The 15,911-nt window shown below is 37.1% G+C and overlaps 1 protein-coding gene across 1 annotated transcript; it reads right to left on the bottom strand.

Annotated features, from left to right (window-relative positions):
* Nucleotides 1–1,185: 1,185 nt before the first annotated feature.
* LOC110620114 (transcription factor bHLH7) lies at nt 1,186–8,727 on the bottom strand. Its single transcript, XM_021763698.1, has 7 exons — nt 8,097–8,727; nt 7,411–7,521; nt 6,199–6,318; nt 5,597–5,662; nt 5,284–5,349; nt 1,990–2,067; nt 1,186–1,886 (listed from the first exon to the last, which is right to left on the bottom strand). Exons 1-7 carry the CDS (start codon nt 8,421–8,423, stop codon nt 1,659–1,661), a joined length of 996 nt encoding a protein of 331 aa, XP_021619390.1. The 5' UTR covers nt 8,424–8,727; the 3' UTR covers nt 1,186–1,658.
* Nucleotides 8,728–15,911: the final 7,184 nt, after the last annotated feature.

Below are 15,911 nucleotides of genomic sequence, written 5' to 3'. Positions count from 1 at the left end.
GGTTCAGTTGCTAAGCCTGGATTGTTTTCTGGGTTGGTTCGGTTCAGCCTGATCTAATCTCTGGTTTATTATTTGAGTTGGGCTGTTAGGCCTAAATTGTTCATTTTGTAATTTTGCACCGTTACTTGATGGGCTTTTAAATACAAATGCAATATACTTTGCATAGTTAAAAAAAAAAAATAGTGAGATCTAGTAAAATTCACAATTTAATTTTTAAAATTTTATTTTAATAAAAAATAATTTTTTTATTAATATTATTATTAATCAATGGTTAATTAAAAAAATCAATTTAAATTAAAAAATATTAAATTGTTATAAATATTAAAATTATAAACGCTAAATTATTTCAAATTATTAAAATTAAAAAAATTAAATTGTTATAAAAAGTGAATTTAAATAATTAAATTGTTATAATTTAGTAGTGAATTTTAACAGAAAAATTATTTTATTAATAAAAAAGAAATTTCAGAGACTATATTATTTATTATTAAAATAATATTAGACTAAATAATGGATTTTTTCAAATTTCAGAACTTTTGTTATAAATAACGGTTCACATATACATACAATTGGTTTTGGGAATAATTTTCAGATTCAAGAGTGAAAGAATTTTTCTTTTCAAATTTACCGCCAGACCCTTCTCAGTGCCGCTTGAACTTTCTCAATTCCTTGACAACCCCACAAAGCTTCCCATTCAGTGAGCTTCTTGCTGTCTTTTTCCATGTAATTCAACATGGTCGTAAGTGCCCAATTCAGGCTTTTCCATTAAAGAGATTCTCCTGTAGATAAGAGTTCTCATGGATTTTCTTTCATAATACGAAGTCCCACAGTTATGGCTTCACTTGCAATTGGAAGTTTCCAGTGAATTACTGTTTGATGAGTGCCAAGCGCTAATGGTAGATTAGGCAACTCAACATTAACTTCTCTGCTAGTCGTACTGAGGAAGCCCTTGTGTGACCAAACTTGCCCAACTTGACAAGTGTTTGATTGCCCAACTTGACAAGTGTTTGATTACCCAACTTCCCAAATCCAAGGTCTTTGTAATCATATGATGTGTCGACTGACAAGTAACTACCACAAGCTACCCGTGGCAGACCACACGGCAGTAGCCCACTAGATCACTGGTGGCTAAATGAGCTGCTAAGGACAGATCATAAGTATCCACCACCTTTCACCTGAAATAAATAAATAAAAAGCACAACGTCGCCATTCACCATTTCTGCGAAAACCAAAAAGACTATAAACAATCTAACCAAACATAACTATTTTGAAAACTTGGCGTACAAATTTCTCCAATACATCATACACACATTACCCATCAATCCCCTTTGAAGGGCCCCACATCCCTACCATCAAAAGAGAAAAGATAGAGTTCTGAGTATTGAAAGTTTTGGCCATTCTCCACTAACCCCTCCACAGATAATGAAAACAGGAGGACCAGCACTGGAGCTTTTGAATACTTTGGCTAGCCTTGACCATAGCACATAGCATAACTGCCTGTGAAAAGAAATTAACAGTTGCACCACCGACTGATTTGATTTTTTTCTTCTTTTCGCTTTTCCAATAGTAAAAGCTAGAAACTTCAACCTGGACTACAACAAGACTTGGAACGCAGATGCCGCTCATGAAGTTCTTCATTTTTTATTTCTTTATTAGGTTTATGATGGGGTGTTTGATTCAGGCTTGACGATTGAAGGTGGATCCGGCGGGTGAGTTTGGAAGATAGCCGAAGCTAGCGATATGGGCATGATGCAAAGTGCCTTGGACTGCAGGAATTGCATAGCAGCGCCAATGTCTTCTTCCATCAACTTAGCTACTTGTTGCTCAGTGCCATCATTTGACCACTTTTCCCAAGCCTGCTGATTTGCTCCTTCAATGCTCTCTCCCTTCACATTAAATAAGACTTCAGTGAACTGACACAAGTACCATGTCGACTTATACATATAAAGAACAGAAAATGCTCAAGTTACAAGACTTCCAGCTTATTACCTCGGCCAATGATAAGGGAACATCAGCTACAAGCTGAGCCACTGCACCTGCTGCACCCAGTCTACTCATGCTCAATACCTGTTTCAGTAATGGTAATTGTTATCAGAAACTAATCTAGAGCCCTCACCTACAAGTTTAAGCTTAAGATTAATTGGTACTTCTATAGTAATGTGATTAAAATGACACGAGTTGACAAAAAAATAAAAATATTTAATTTCAAATTAGAGAAGAAATAAGTACCATTGCAGATATCCATTTACTCCTTATTCAATAATGACATAACTTAAGTACCGAGGTTCTGACAAGAGAGTGGCAAGACATCTTAACTAATTTTTTTTTAAAAAAATATTTAAATGTCTTCAATTATAGCAAGGGTATTCAATACAATAGGGCTCAACCATGAAATGTCAGCCTAGTAACATAATTTTCACTTAAAATCATTAACTATACTTACCTAATATAGTCACTCGGATGAGTTTTTGGTAAATTTAGCATACATAAATTTAAAAAAAAAAGTTCTTTTGCCACATCAGATAATAGAGTTCATTTACTTCCTGTAGCTGTAGGGTCACCTACACTAAAACTCTCACATCTCCTTAGTAAATTAAGAAACTTCCCCTTCTTACCTCCTCTCGCTTTCTCTCTCTCTCTCTCTATACACCAACCATAGACAGCCCCAAAAGTGCACCTAGCCAAGCACCACTCTCTCCATGCAGCAGTGGAAGAAGAAGCAGCGCTTCTACCTCCCTTGAATTCGAGTTCTGAATGGTCCATAATCAATTCTTTCCAGAACCCAATCTACTATCCGTTGATGAACTTTTTGTTTACGGCATCTTCTTTCCTCTCCATTTACTCCACTTCGCTGGGGATTAGATTCTTGCCATTGAGCATGTCGATTGCCATCTTGCTATCACTTTCTAGAATAAGATTCTGAACTTGCAGCTCTCTTGCTAGATGAATGCCTTCATATATTGCCTTTAGTTTAGCTCTTAGAACGCTAGTCTTTCCAAAAGTGGTTGTGAAACTTTGAATCCAAGTGTCATTGCAGTCTCAGATCAAACCTCCTCCATATCCCATGCTAGTATTGGCATACCATGCTCTGTCGACATTGATCTTCAGAAAATTTTCTTTCGATTTCATCCATGCAATCCATCTAGAACCATTTGTCTCCTTTTGCCCATTCACTCATTTCATCACTTTGTTACTTTTCAAGGAATCCCCTTTATTTTTCCACCATTAAGAGCAGAATCAGGAAGATTAGACCCATTATTTTCCTTTTCAGTGATGGATATGCTTTCTTCACCAAGCGCTCCAAATCTGGACCCAAGGTGCTCTATTTTAGGAAAATTCTCCATGCTCTTATTTTGAGAACGCTTACTGCGCCTTGTAACCTGCATCCACTCTCTAAATTGCTCCTGTTTTTTCAATTCCTCCATCACTATCCCTGTTCTGTTCACATCGCCGTTGCTGGAGACATCTTCCTTGTGGGGCAGGGAGAGGACATCTTCCCTGTCCTGTTCACATCGTCTTCCACGGCCACTTCCATTTTCTCTTTGGACAAGGAGAGCACAAGTTTAACTCTATTTCTTTAATGTAAGCTTCAAACGGACGGTTTTGTTTTTTTTTTACTCTGACGTGGCAAATGAATTTTTAAAAAAAAAAAAAGAATACTTAAACTCCCTGTATTTTTATTTCGTCCAAAGTGGAGGTCCTTCCATCCTAAAATCTATTAAAAAGGAGGGAGAAATCATTTAAATTCCATAAACACCCTTTCTTGAACTCTTCTTCTCTTCCTCATTTCATCTTCTCAAATCCCATACTCCTTATACCAATTTCTCATCTATTTCCATCCTTAGATTAATCAGGGTATCATCAAATCATACCCATAAACCTTCTATTCTCAAAAGCTATGACTGGGCGAATTTGTGGATATGATCTCATCTATTTCCGTCTAGTTGGGATGGATATGAATGATGGAGATGAGTCGAGGAATTGATCATTGGGTTAGCACTAGGCAACAAGTGATGCGGCAAAGGTATTGGAGAGAGGAGACAAAGTCAATCCACCACGATATTCATTCACTCACTGAAAGGAAATTGTCGACCCATTTGATTGATTATCATTTCTTCAAAAACCCACAATCAAAATCCAATTCTTTCAATTTCCCTTCTCAAGAAACCAAATTTCACTCACTTGTTGTTGTTGTTTCTTCTCGTTGTTGTCTGTCTATGATTGGTGTATAAAAACTGGTAATAGATGATGAATATTATCAGGCCAACAGTTCATCCGATGGAGGCCTTGTCGTTGACCAATGGGCCTCTGAACGGTCCCAGGATGAGGATGAAGGATGTCCAAGGCATACGTGGGGCACACAATGGACTCACTCTACATTTGCTTCGGTTCATGTTTGGTCTCATCTTTGTTTGTATCATGACCTCCACCAATGATTTCCGCTCATAGCTTTCGAGAATAGAGGGTTTGTCGGTATGATATGATGATGCTCTGACTAATCTAAGGATAAAAATAGATGAGAAATGATAGAAATAGATGAGAAATTAGTATTAGGATTATGGGATTTGAGAAGATGAAATGGGAAAGAGAAGAAGAGTTCAAGGAAGGGTGTTTATGGAATTTAAATTATTTCTCTTTTCTAACGGATTTTAGGTTCAGATAGAATAAAAATACAGGAGTTTAAGTGTTTAGTTCTAAAATTAGAGGGACTGATCTGTTAATTATGCTAAAATTCAAGGACTAAAGTGTAATTTACCCTTTAATTTTTAATACTCTAGTTAATATATTTAAGAAGGTGTTTCCTTAATAGCAACTCTAGCAGCAATGGCAAACAAGACCTTATAAGACTTCTGAGGAAATGTAATGAGCAAAATGTTTGAATCACTTGTATCTCATCGATGGCCTAACAAATTCTATTAATCCTCTAATGATTGGCAGAAAGTAGATGCCTCTTTCATTTTAGTACTAGAAAACAAGGATATGATTTCACATTGTTAATGCATACATATTTAGTTTTGGAACCTTCAGATTTTAATTAAAATAAGTGGGCACCCAAAATTCAAACTTTAAACCTGTAGCTTCAAGAGACTCATACCATATCATAAAATCACGCAAACAAAAAGCTCAAGGTTGTAAGTGCTTGTTCCTAAATTTTCCTTAATTTAAGGCACTACATAAGGCTTATTCCTAATTCATAATTCATATATATAAATGTAAACATTATACAGGAATAAAATCAATATCCTAAGATCATGAATCTGTGGGGGCTTTGAATTTTAATACCTTCACTTGAAGCCTTAGGAACTTCACATAATCCACAATTTCATCAAGCATGGCTGCTCTATCCGTCTGCATAAGAATTTGGTATATATTAGCATATTGGCATGGACAGGTGAAAATTGATTTGCTGGTTTCAAAAGGAAACTGACAGCTTTAGGTTGCATATATTTTTGAAAGGAATGAATGCATTCTAAGGTGGCAATGCCAAAAAATATCAAAGTTCCAAAGCCATTGGAATTTGACAATGAACTCATAGAAAGAATGAGAAAGCAACTACAGTTTAATGTATAAGTCACTGCACCAAGGATACACAAACCTTGTTGGCAGTAGGAACTAACTCTTGCAAAGCCTTCATTCTCTCTGCAATCCTCTCTCTACGTAACTGGACCCAAAAGAAATAATAATAATAATAATAATAATAATAATAATAATAATAAAAGCCAGAATAAACTACAACAATGCAGAGAGCTATAAAAAATTGTTTTAACAGTATAAATAGTCATAGATTTCAAAAGAGCCCCAATATTGAATCCTATAGCAATTGAATGATAGTTCCATCTGATAAGATGTGCATTCAGTACTTATATACTTTAATTCTCTTTAATTCTTTTCTATTAAAATTATGCATACTCATCAACTTCCACAAACTACTATCAGTGCGAAGAAACAACACAGGATGTGGCGACACTGAAACCATGATATAAGAGATTCTATAAGAGTACAATGTCTGAATATTTTTCTTCTCTTTCTTTTAACATGAAAATGCTGCACAATGGCAAAACCTTCAGATGTTGCATCCTAAATGGGTACAACGTGGGTTCTCAATAAGAGAAAGCTATTTAACTATTTCGAAGGACTTCTGCCACAAGAAACACTCAGCATTTAGGAACCTCTATAAGATACGGAAATAAAGATTACCCGCTCAGCAATACTGTGAGGATCTGTGGCTTGTCCTCGTCTTGCTCGCACCCTTGGGCGAATTGCCGGTGGCTGTGATACAGCAGAAACTGCTCCTGGTGTTGGCTGACCATGAAATGGCTGCAACAAAAAAAACCAACAGTAATTTTAACCACACATGCAATTCAGGAGGAAAGAAAGAAAATATACACTAAACTAATGTGATATCTGTCACACTCACAGAAGCATATCTGCAAAATTAGCATTTTGGAAACACAGACTACCTTTGTTAGGCTATTTAAATATGCAAGCCTCGGAATTATTATGTTATAAAGAGTTGGGGATTAGTTAGTATCACATAGACAAGGAAAAAGAACATTAACTGATGAACTTCAGCCTATCAAAATCAAAATACTCAGCTTTCACCCACTCACATACTTGGTATCAAAAATCAATTCAAAAACATTTTTTTTAATCTTCATCAGTGAGCTTTCACATTCAGTAAAGGAGGACATCCAATGGGTCATCTAAAATGCTTGTAGCTTTCTAGACTACAGTGCTAATGAATCACAATTGAAATGCATGAAAAATACAAATCAATAAGGCTATCTGACTAGAAATAAAGCATGGGATTTTAATGTGTGGCTCATATTAAAAAGACAAAAAAAGAAAAAAAAAAAAAACTTTAGTCCCCAAATTAAATTTTTAAATTTGATTGCAGAAATTCATGCCAGGATCCTGCAAGTTGATTGAGGTAGAAGTCAAACCTCTTGACTATGGACTAAACAAGGGCAGATGCGCGTGATCCCCACGGGCTAATGCAATCATAGTAGCGCGTAGCTATTTCCCCTCTTTTCTAAACCAAAATTGACAAGGATAAAAGATTACCACTATGATTCTATTAATAATACTGAAAGAGACGATCCGCACGTTTGGAAATCGTCGCACGTGAACAACTATTCTGTGTGTCAGTACTCCAAGTCAAGTCGTTTTCCCACGCTATCTCAAAGCGCGTGAAATGCAATCCTAACTTGATTTGCATTACCACAATTCGCCAAGGGGAGAAGGTTTTCTTGAGTCTCAAAAATGGCAAAAAACAACATGCAAGGGATCCCGTTTGAGATCCTCGCAGAATGGTTGTAGAATACCAAGAATAGCCTTGGAACATTAGATTATGGGAAACAACATTAGTAAACATAACAAGGGCATTTTAGCCCCGAAAACAACTTTTACCTGGTGGTGCCGTGGACCAGGTGGCGGAGGTGGTGGAGTAGGGCGGATTGACTGGGTTTGCAACTGTCCAAACGTTGGGAACAAACTTGCCATGTGCACAGAATCTCTCTCCTGCAAAAAAACCAAGTGCAAATAAGTATTTTGACCAAATTACCCCTTCCCCAACACTTTTTCAGAATTCCCACCAGCAAACACTACACAATTTCCAACCTTTTCATCCAAATTCTGAAATATTTGTTGGTAAGCTAAACAAAAAATCCCCAAGAAATGATATTGAGTTGAAGGATGGATGCAAGGAGAGTAGCAATCTCCTAGCCAAAGAAGTGAATGCCAAAACAAAAGAGGATTATTTTCCAATACTAAAACTAGCTGGAAAATTGAAAATGTTTCCTAAAATGGCAGACAAATTCATTATCTTGACATGTTCCAGCTTCTGAAGAAATCCAAAACAGACATCCCCCATGCCAATCCTACTACAAACAAAACTCAGACATGACAACCCAAATGCTTGTCTTAACTCTTAACACCACCAAAGAGCAAAAGCATACCAACAAACACATAATCCACTTGAAACCCAACATCAAACTATAGACAAAGGGAGAAAGCAGACAGTAGATAATAGACAACAGAAACAGCAACTTTTATTCAAAAGCACAGAACAAGAGATAGAAGAGAGAGAGACTTGCATTGATTCCAGAAGTTGTAGAAGATGAAGAAACATTATTATTGGCATGATTAATGTCATCTAGAGCACCACCACCATCTTCTTGTTGCCTCAAGAAGCCATGATGTTCTAAGTTCAACCCTAAAGGCATCATTCCTATATTATTAGTCCTCAACCCACCAGCACCAGGGGTCCCCAATTGCAAACCCATCATGGGCATGGTGGACCCCACCACCTCTGCTCCACCTCCACTACCACCACCACCACCACCACCATAGCCCGGCTGCACTGCCAAGATCTGCTCAAAGAAATCATCTCCTAATCCCTCAGGTGGGGGATTTCCCGCCATGCAAAGTAATGCAGACAAACACTTGGTGTGCTAAAAATGGTAACAATAGCAAGAATGATTATTTTTTAGTGTGTGGAGAGGATGCTGGGGAAACCCAAGAAAAAGAGAGTGTTAGTGAATTGGGTATGGTTAGGCAGCTAGCTGCTCTTACTTTGAAGAAGTTGTTTGCAGAGAGAGAGAGAGAGAGAGAGAGGAGAGCTCTGAAAATGCTGCAGCTCTTTTATTGATTTTGCTTTTGGGTCTTTGTGGTGTAAGTGCTCTCAGCTGTGTGTGATAATGGGTTTCTTTAAGCGAGACCTGATTAAGGAACGGGAAAGTTTCCATTTTTTTTTAATGTCTGCACTCTGAATTGTGAACAGTGGAGACTGCTTAGACCCCTACGCGCTGACAGAGGCTGTGATGTTCCATTTTCGTGTCCTTTTGCTTCAACCAAGCTTTTCTCCAAAAAGTTATGGCCTTTATTATACTTTACCAACCATAATGGAGCTTTTGCAAGATTAGCTCTAATGTAGAAGAAAAGGTTTAACTAATTATCAATCCTATATATAACTATATTTAAAAATTAATTATGATTGATAATTTTCCTCATAGTTTTTTCTTTATAGAAATTTTCCTCATAGTTTTATTGATCAGAGTTATAATCCTAAAAAAAATTATCAAACTATAAATTTTTAATTTAAATATGAGATAATTATTGTTTTTTTTATCAGCAGCTGGAAGAGGAATGCATTATTCTTCATTTGTTGTGGATATATAAATGGGCTGTGAGTGATTGTATGCAAATCACATCATTTTTTCTCATAAATTTTCGATTTGACATAATAAAAAATAATTTAAATAAATTTTTTAAAATCATCCATAATTTATTTTATTTAAAAAAAATTTACAAATAAAAAAATTGAATTCTTATATTTTAAATAAGTAATTTAATAAAAAAATTCAATCAAATTTTTATGAGTTTTTTTTATTTCAAAGGGATAATAAAAATAATTTTAATTGTCCTCTTTAATGAAATTTCAATGATTATGAAATCTTACTGGTACTCTAAATAGAATTTATTAATTTTTTTTTATACATAAAATGAGGACTTATTAAATGGTTGTAATTTAATGAGAATAAAAAAATATTCTAAATCAATTTGTATTAATTTTGTAACAGTACTAGATAAGTTCGAAAATTGGCTCAAAACACTAAAGTTTGACGTGACTGCTAGATTAGCCGGCTCATTTGCAGCAAAATTTATTTGTCTATAAATATGACTAAACCTCATCTACCACTTGAAGCATAATAGTTGATAACATTAATACAAAATATTAGTATGACGTAAATTCTTATCTATGTTGGCTTCCATTAGATTAAGGCCAACTTTAAAATTCATTTCTATCATTGACTGTTTGATCTCCATATTTTATACTATCTAGAGGTCAAATAAAACAACATACAGCTCTGTATCCATTGAAGAATAAACACCCATATGAATGTAATAACCTTTCAATCATATTCCACACTAGTTGCATAAAACCCCTCTGCATCTCCCCTTTCTGGGTTCCCTTTAACCGCCCCATCTGTGTTTAGTTTAGCCCAATTAAGCAGGAGATGTTGCCAAGCAATGTTTCAGTACGGTATGGACCTTTGTTGCTCTGGGAACATTAAACTTGAAGATTATGTGCTAACTGTAACTTAACATAACCGATTTGTTAGCTTAATAAACGGTGAATGCCACGAAATACATCTTCATTCTCCCATTTCCATATCTACCACAAACCTAAAAAGAACCAAGTAATAATATTCATAGATAAGAAAATACAAAGAGTCAGGCCTCCAAACGCGAGACTAAAATTATTGAGCCCTCGGACAATCTAGAAAAATGTGAGAAATGTCTTCTACTATTGCCCCATAGAAGGTACAACTCCAGTCTCATGAAAAATTCCACTTCCATCTTTCCATACTGGTCATAAGTTTCCCATGAATTAAAATCCAAACAAAACACCAAATACATGGAGAAATCAGGACTCTCCAAATCATCTTGCAAACCGAATTGGATGCAGAGGAGGAAGCATCATACAACAAGTCATATGTCATTTTAATGGTAAACTGACCACTACACATGAGCTTCCATGCCCTTTGATCTATAGCACAACATTAGCTATCAAAAACTTAACTTCCACAAACATACATCTCTCACCAGAAATATAAGGTGTGATTTTATTCCAATTCCAATTCCAATCATCATTCTTTCAATATTGAGCGACCACAGCTTGTTCATATGAACTTGGAAGGACTTAATTAAAAAATCCCGAAGAGGCCCCTTCCTAACTCAGGTGTTGTTCCAGAAGGATGTATTCATGCCATTACCTACAACCATACATGGATCTTTTTGCAATAATAGAGAGCTGTTAATAATACCTGTAACAGGACCTACTTTCTACTTGGACCAAAATAGTTAATCCAAGTTATTTAGTAGTTTATAACTTAGCTAATATATATTTAATTTCTGTTTCATTTGCAAATGATGTGGGAATTCTTCCCACGGTGGGCTCCATAATTTTTCCCCATTAAATTTCGCAATTTCGCAATGTTCCTGTTGCAATCTTGTTGCGCTAAATTGGATTACAATTGTTACACCCAAATAACTTTTGGACCTACTTTTCACTTAACCCAAAATAGTTAACCCAAGTTATTTAGTAGTTTATAGCTTAGCTAAATATATTCAATTTCAATTTCATTTGCAAACGATGTGGGAATTCTTCCCACAGTGGGCTCCACAATACCTCTCCAACTAAAAGAGCTAGTAGGCTTAGAGACAAACACCTCCAAATTTGAATGTGAGTGAAAATACTTACCTTTTAGGACTTGCACCCATAATGCACAATCTTCTTTCAAAATCCTCCATTCCAACTTGGCCAGAAAGGCCGAATTTATTGATCGACATCATTTTAACCCCAAACCACCTTGGTTTATTAGTAAACAAAGCTGACTCCAATTTACAAGATGCATTCTTTAGCACCCATATATATCTCCCTAAACAAAACTCCTAATCCTTTTATTAAATTCATCGCACAGCTTTTGGAATATAAATTGATTACATCAAATGGTTAGAAAGCGTCGAAAGGACAGATTTGGCTAATGTTACACGACTAGTAAAAGAAAGCATTCTTGTTTTTCAACCCGCAAAATGATTGTCCATTTTTGCTAATAGATCATCAAAATGATGTCTGTTAACCCTTCATTGTACCATTGGAACTCCTAGATATTTGCCAACAAATTCAGCTTTTGATATCCCAGCAACAGAGCAAATAGATTGTCTTTTAACATCATCCATATTGGCTGAAAAAAAAGATTTTCGATTTTTGAAAATTTACCCTTTGTCCTAAAGCAATCCCAAAACCTTCCAAACAATCCTTAATTACTATCATTTATTGAACAAAGACCTCTCCAAACAGTAAGAGATCGTCAGCAAAGAACAAAAAGGAGAGCCAGAGACCATGTCGGCTTATTCTGATCGGATATCATTCACTCGAATTAACAGCTCTATTAATCAAGTGGTCCAACCGCTTCATAGCCAAAACAAATAAATAAGGTAATAAAGGATTCCCTAACGAATTCCATGGGTAGGAGAGAATTGTTATGACGTTTGGTTATCCCAACAAATCCGCATATGATATGACCTAAGGAGCATTTCAATAACAGAGATTCAACTTGCCGGAAACTGAGCTTGAGCAAGTATTTCTGTAACGACCCGAAATCGGACCGCTACCGGCGCTAGGATCCAGATCAACTTAAGGTCGCCGGGACCCGTAGCAAGCCTGCTATACTCTCTGTGTACCGGTAAAATCCCATACATGTTTAACATAACCTGTAAAACTGCTATCTCATACCATGGTTCAACCTGTGCATGCACTAACTTATTACAAAGACTCCCCTTGCCAGAGCACTCATCAAAGCTCTAGCTGAGTCCACACAGCATGTGTCAAACCTGGTCATCCATACTCATCAACTAGCCATATACATCATAGACCATGTGTACAAAAAGGGATTTACATTACCTCTGGGTCAAGCACAATACTATACAAAACCATTACAACTCTTTACATCGTTATATTTCTTTACATCATTACATGTCCACACTAGGCTATTACACATCTCTTACTCTTTTTCTTCCTGTACCCTGCTAGACTCCCCTGCACACTGAACCTGCAATACTAGGTTAGGGGAGAGGGGTGAGCTATAAAGCCCAGTGAGTAGCAACACTGAAAAACAGTTCATGAATTACATGCTCTCATGAAATGCATCACATCACAAACATTTCATATCACGGATGGACATGACCACCAAAACTCCCTCCAGTATCAGTATGCCTGGCCCGGCCAGGTCTTACAACATCTGTATGCCTGGCCCGGCCAGGTCTTACAACATCTCTAGGGCTATTGGAGTCGTCTTGGTCCATCCACATCATCATAGTCATCATATTATGCAATGCGCCATATTCGTGAAACTAGTGCAATCAACCTACTATAAACAGCATGATGCATGAACATGCTTGAGGCATTTAATTTCTTTAAAATAAAGATGAAGTTGAGTTCTACTCACCTCTGGCTGACTTTGGTTTAACTTGGATAACTCTGGTGCAGTGCTCATTGCTGGTCTCTGCGGTTCCTCTGGTCCGTACCTACACAGGTGGACTCAAATGAGGGACCAAACTAGCTCTAGAACATCTCTAAAACACTTCCCCAAACCCCTCTAATACATCCTAAACAATCACATAAAGCATGCAAAAGAAGGCTGGACAGGGCACTTTCGGCGGCAGGTTCAGCGGCCGGAGGTCCTTTCCAGAGACGAAACTCAAGCACCTTCGGCGGCCGAACTTTTACTTTCGGCAGCCGAACCCTTTCGGGGGCAAGGTTCGGGGGCTGAAGGGCACTCCAGAGACGAAAGTCTCTATCCTTCGGCGGCCGAAACCCCGCTCCAGAGCCGAAAGTTCAAACCTTCGGGAGCGAGCTTAGGCAGCCGAAACCCCTCCTTAGCACGTTCGGCGGCCGAACCTTCCTTTGGCGGCCGAACCTGGATTTGCCAGTTAGGCAGAATCCTGCTATTCTTATGCACAACTTCCCCCAAACACACTCAAACATGCAACCAACCAAACCACAACTCGCATATACGCATGTACATGCACAAAGGGGTCCAAAACTAACCTTAAAAACCCCAAACAACAACATCCACACAACACATAAGCATAGCTTTGCACAAAACTCACATCAACCATACTTAACCTAAACATTCATCTCTACCCATAACAACTCCATAAAACCTTTAGAAAACATGCTAGAAGCTCAGGATCTACCCTTACCTCTGAGAATACGTGAGGATAGGTAATCCTAACGTGGCAAGATGGAGAACCAACCTTCCCAAGCTTCCAAACTCGCAAACTTGGTCTTGTAGCTCAAAACTTCAAAACAAACACAAAACTCTTCAAAACCTTGAAAGATTTACGGGAAAACATAAAAATCACATGAGGAAGGAGAGGAACACCTATGGCGGCTGATGGATGAAATTTCTATCCATTTCACCGACATGTGGCCTTTTATAGGTGGCTGGCCAGACCACCTTCGGCGGTCAAACGTGTTTCCGAAACCATGCAAGGTTCGGCGGCCGAAACTCACTTTTGGCGGCCGAACTTGCCATTTCCTTCCTTTGTGTTTTCCAGTCAAAAAAACTCATTTGCTTTATACTTAACACATTAAAACAGATTCAAAATACTTAGAAAACATACCTATTACCCTTCTAGAGAGTTCCGACATCTGAAAGTCCACCGAACTACAGGAATTCCGATGCCGGACTCTAGCCGATACAATTTCTATCAAAAAATCCCATTGTAGCCTATTATAAACTTTTTCAAAGCCCACTTTAAGTACCATCCGCACATTCCAGACTTCTTCTTTTGTATACTATGGACCACCTCTTGAAAGATAACTATACTATCATGTAGTTGTCGTCCTGAAATAAAACTGCTTTGTGTAGGTGCAAACAATGATGGTAAAACAAGCTTCATCCTATTCACTAATACTTTGGAAATAACTTTAAAGACAACATTACAAAGACTAATCGGGTGAAACTGATTGAGCAATTCTAGTGCTGAAACTTTGGGTATTAACGTATTTAGAATCTCTCCGACTGAAGATGGAAGAGTGGATCCCCGTAGTACTGCAAGGACCATATTAGTTAAAGAAACCCCACCACATTCCATGATTTCTAAAAGAAGCCAGCATGAAATCCATATGATCCAGGGGCTTTAAAGGAATCCATAGAAAAAGGAACACCTTGAACCTCATCTGGTAAAAAATTCGTTTCCAAGCTAAACCATAGATTATCAGATAAGACCGGAAACTGATGTTCCATAATGGGCAGATAAGTAGTGTACTCTTCAACCATATACAACTCTTTATAGAATCTAAAAGAAAGCAACCTCAAATCCTGTGGATCTATACACCAGTTGCTTGAATCATCCTTTAAAGCAAATACCGTCTTTATCGCACCTTTATTGACTACATTAGCATGATAATACGATGTATTCCTATCACCTTCTGTAATCCATTTCTCACGAGATTTCTGAGACCAAATTAGTTCTTCTTAGTCCAAAAGAGATTGATACTCAACATTTAACTTCCGCTCTAGTCTAACTAGCCTAGAATGCAGTGAATTACAAAATGCCTTCTGGGCACCTCTTATACGGGCTAGAAGGCGACATTTACATTTATAGATAGATCCAAAAATCTCGGTTTTTCATTTACTAAAATTATTCTGCATACATTCTAAAGTAGTAACCAGAGGAACATTTGAACACTAATAATTTAATACAAAATCACTATAATCAGGATGTTTTTGCCACACGTCGTGGAACCAGAATGGTGTTGCTTACCCACTATTCACAGAAGTTTCTAAAAATAACAAAATCGGACAATGGTTAAAGAAAATCCGTGGGAGGTGGCACACTCCAATCATTGGATGTAGAAGTCTCCAAGATGAATTGCACAAAATTCTATCCAATCGAGCAGCCCTCACAGAATTATCAGATTTTTCTCGCCACCAAGTGAAAGCAGGCATGGAAAAACCAAAATCAATTAACCCAATATTCGAGATCCAATCTCGAAATTACAAATACTGTGCAGAAGCCTGAGCGCTAATACTGATAGTTTTTAAAGGTTCCAGAAAGACATTAAAATCACCTCTCAATACCCAAAAAGCAAAAACTGGGACATCTAGACTACTAATGGTTAAAAAAAGCCTATTACGTAAATATTTTTTCGGACTACCATATACCACAGTAATAAACCAGCTTCTATTGTTATCTATAGAGACTCTACAGTGTTTGAACTGAGAATGTGTGTGTAAGATCTCGACAAAGAAATCCGAGTTACACCAATAGAGCCAAATACCACCACTAAACTCGGACCCAACAACTAAACCGAAGCTATAGAGAGATCCAATTAG

The sequence above is a fragment of the Manihot esculenta genome, chromosome 8 (genome assembly GCF_001659605.2).
Source record: "Manihot esculenta cultivar AM560-2 chromosome 8, M.esculenta_v8, whole genome shotgun sequence".
NCBI classification, from domain to species: domain Eukaryota; kingdom Viridiplantae; phylum Streptophyta; class Magnoliopsida; order Malpighiales; family Euphorbiaceae; genus Manihot; species Manihot esculenta.
The sequence above is the reverse complement of the archived record's forward strand: the minus strand, read 5'-3'. Positions and strand labels throughout refer to the sequence as shown.